The following is a 1837-nucleotide window of genomic DNA, read 5'->3' as shown; positions in this document are numbered from 1 at the left end:
CCTTCTGTCAGGAGGATGGCCCTGAATCCAGGTCAGCATGAGGCCAGTGCCACGCTGGAATTGAACCCGGCTCCCCTGCGACAGACTGGTCGGAGGGACTGAAAGTGGGGAAGCGATACCAGCGACGAGTGTAGCTTAGTACTCCAGCCTCACAGCCCAGGGAGCAGGCGGCCAGGTACCGTACCCAGCTGGACAGTCACACAGGGGCGAGACAGTCCTGGACCCCGCCAGCCAGAGAATTTCACCCAGGTGCCCTGCACCGAGCCCAGCAGCGGGGCCAGAGTCCAGGTGCTAGGCACAGGCTAGACCCACAGAGCTAGGGAGCCAGCAAGTGAGTGCATCTGTCTCTTCGCTGGGGAGCAGGTTCCGACGGGCCCTCACTCTCAGCCAGCTGTGCCTTGCATGGGGTGGTGTTTGGCTCCAGCGTCCACACCCAGCTGTGAGAGAGGATCGGGGCCAGTCGGGTAAAACGGGGCAGGCCGGGAGTCAGAAAGGCTGGGTCCTCACCCCAGACGTGGGACCGCAGGGGAGTCCCCTAGGTAGGTGACCAGGGGCACAGAGTCAGGCGGTTGAGTCTAGCGTCTGCCTAGCACTGAAGTTTCACCCAAATTCCCCTGCCAAGGTCCCCCATTGTTTCTCCCTTGGCTACCCATTAACACCCTCCGTTCACCTGCAGGGACACAGGCCAAGTCGATGGAGTGCGGGAACGGCTCCCAGCTGACCCATTTCGTCCTGCTGGGGTTCCCGTACCCCCCCGAGCTCCGGGTGCCCTTGTTCCTCTTCTTCCTCATCATCTACCTGCTGACGCTGGGCGGGAACCTGCTCATCCTGCTGGCAGTGGCCCGGGAGCGCCAGCTGCACAAGCCCATGTACTGGTTCCTCTGCCACTTGTCCTTCCTGGACATGACAGTCTCCACGGTGGTGGTGCCCAAGGTGGTGGCCGGCTTCCTGCCGGGCGGCGGGGCCATCTCCTTTCAGGGCTGCGTGGCCCAGATCTTCTTCTTCCACTTCCTGGGCTCCACCGAGTGCTTCCTCTACACGGTCATGGCCTACGACCGCTTCCTGGCCATCTGCAAGCCGCTGCGCTACGGCGTCCTGATGAGCAGCAGAGCCTGCCTGCTCCTGGCCGCGGGGACCTGGCTCCTGGGCGCCCTGCACTCGCTGCTAGAAACCGCGCTCACCTTCCGGCTGCCCTACGGCCGGGACACCCGGGTCGACTACATCATCTGCGACATCCCGGCTGTGCTGAAGCTGGCCTGCGGGGACACGTCACTCAACGAGCTGGTGACATTGATTGACGTGGGCTTCCTGGCCATGACCTGCTTCCTGCTGATCCTGACGTCCTACGTCTACATCGTCTCGGCCATCCTGAGGATCCGCTCCACCGAGGGCAGGCGCCGGGCCTTCTCCACCTGTGCGGCTCACCTCACCGTGGTGGTCACCTACTACGTGCCTGTGGTCTTCATCTATACAAGACCAGGTTCCCAGGACCCCGTGGACAGGGTGGTGGCTGTTTTCTACACCACGGTGACTCCGTTCCTCAACCCCCTCATCTACACACTGAGGAACAAGGAGATGAAAGCTGCCCTGATGAGACTGGGGGGCAGGAGACAGGCGGAGCCTGAAGAATGAGCCTCCTGCCTGGGGAAGGGACAGGGAGAGAGGGACTTGGAGATGAGCCTCTGGACTCTTGTGCTCTGTCCCTGGCTCTGGCAGGGGAGTGGGGGGTCTAATGCTGATTGAACTCCCAGCATGATTGGAATTTCTTGCGTTGCTCTTATGGCTGGAGATGCCCAGCGTGGCATTCGGCACTCAAATTCTGGTTCTGTGTCTCGTG

General features: G+C 62.0%; 1 protein-coding gene across 1 annotated transcript; it reads left to right on the top strand.

Moving 5' to 3' along the window:
• Nucleotides 1-690: 690 nt before the first annotated feature.
• Nucleotides 691-1632, top strand: LOC142821069 (olfactory receptor 10G6-like). The gene has a single exon (XM_075911857.2). The coding sequence runs from the start codon at nt 694-696 to the stop codon at nt 1630-1632; it is 939 nt and encodes a 312-aa protein (XP_075767972.2). The 5' UTR covers nt 691-693.
• The last annotated feature ends 205 nt before the right edge of the window (nt 1633-1837 follow it).

This window comes from Pelodiscus sinensis, chromosome 30, assembly GCF_052426305.1.
Source record: "Pelodiscus sinensis isolate ZL-2025 chromosome 30, ASM5242630v1, whole genome shotgun sequence".
NCBI lineage: Eukaryota > Metazoa > Chordata > Testudines > Trionychidae > Pelodiscus > Pelodiscus sinensis.
This window is presented reverse-complemented; position numbering and strand designations above follow the sequence as displayed.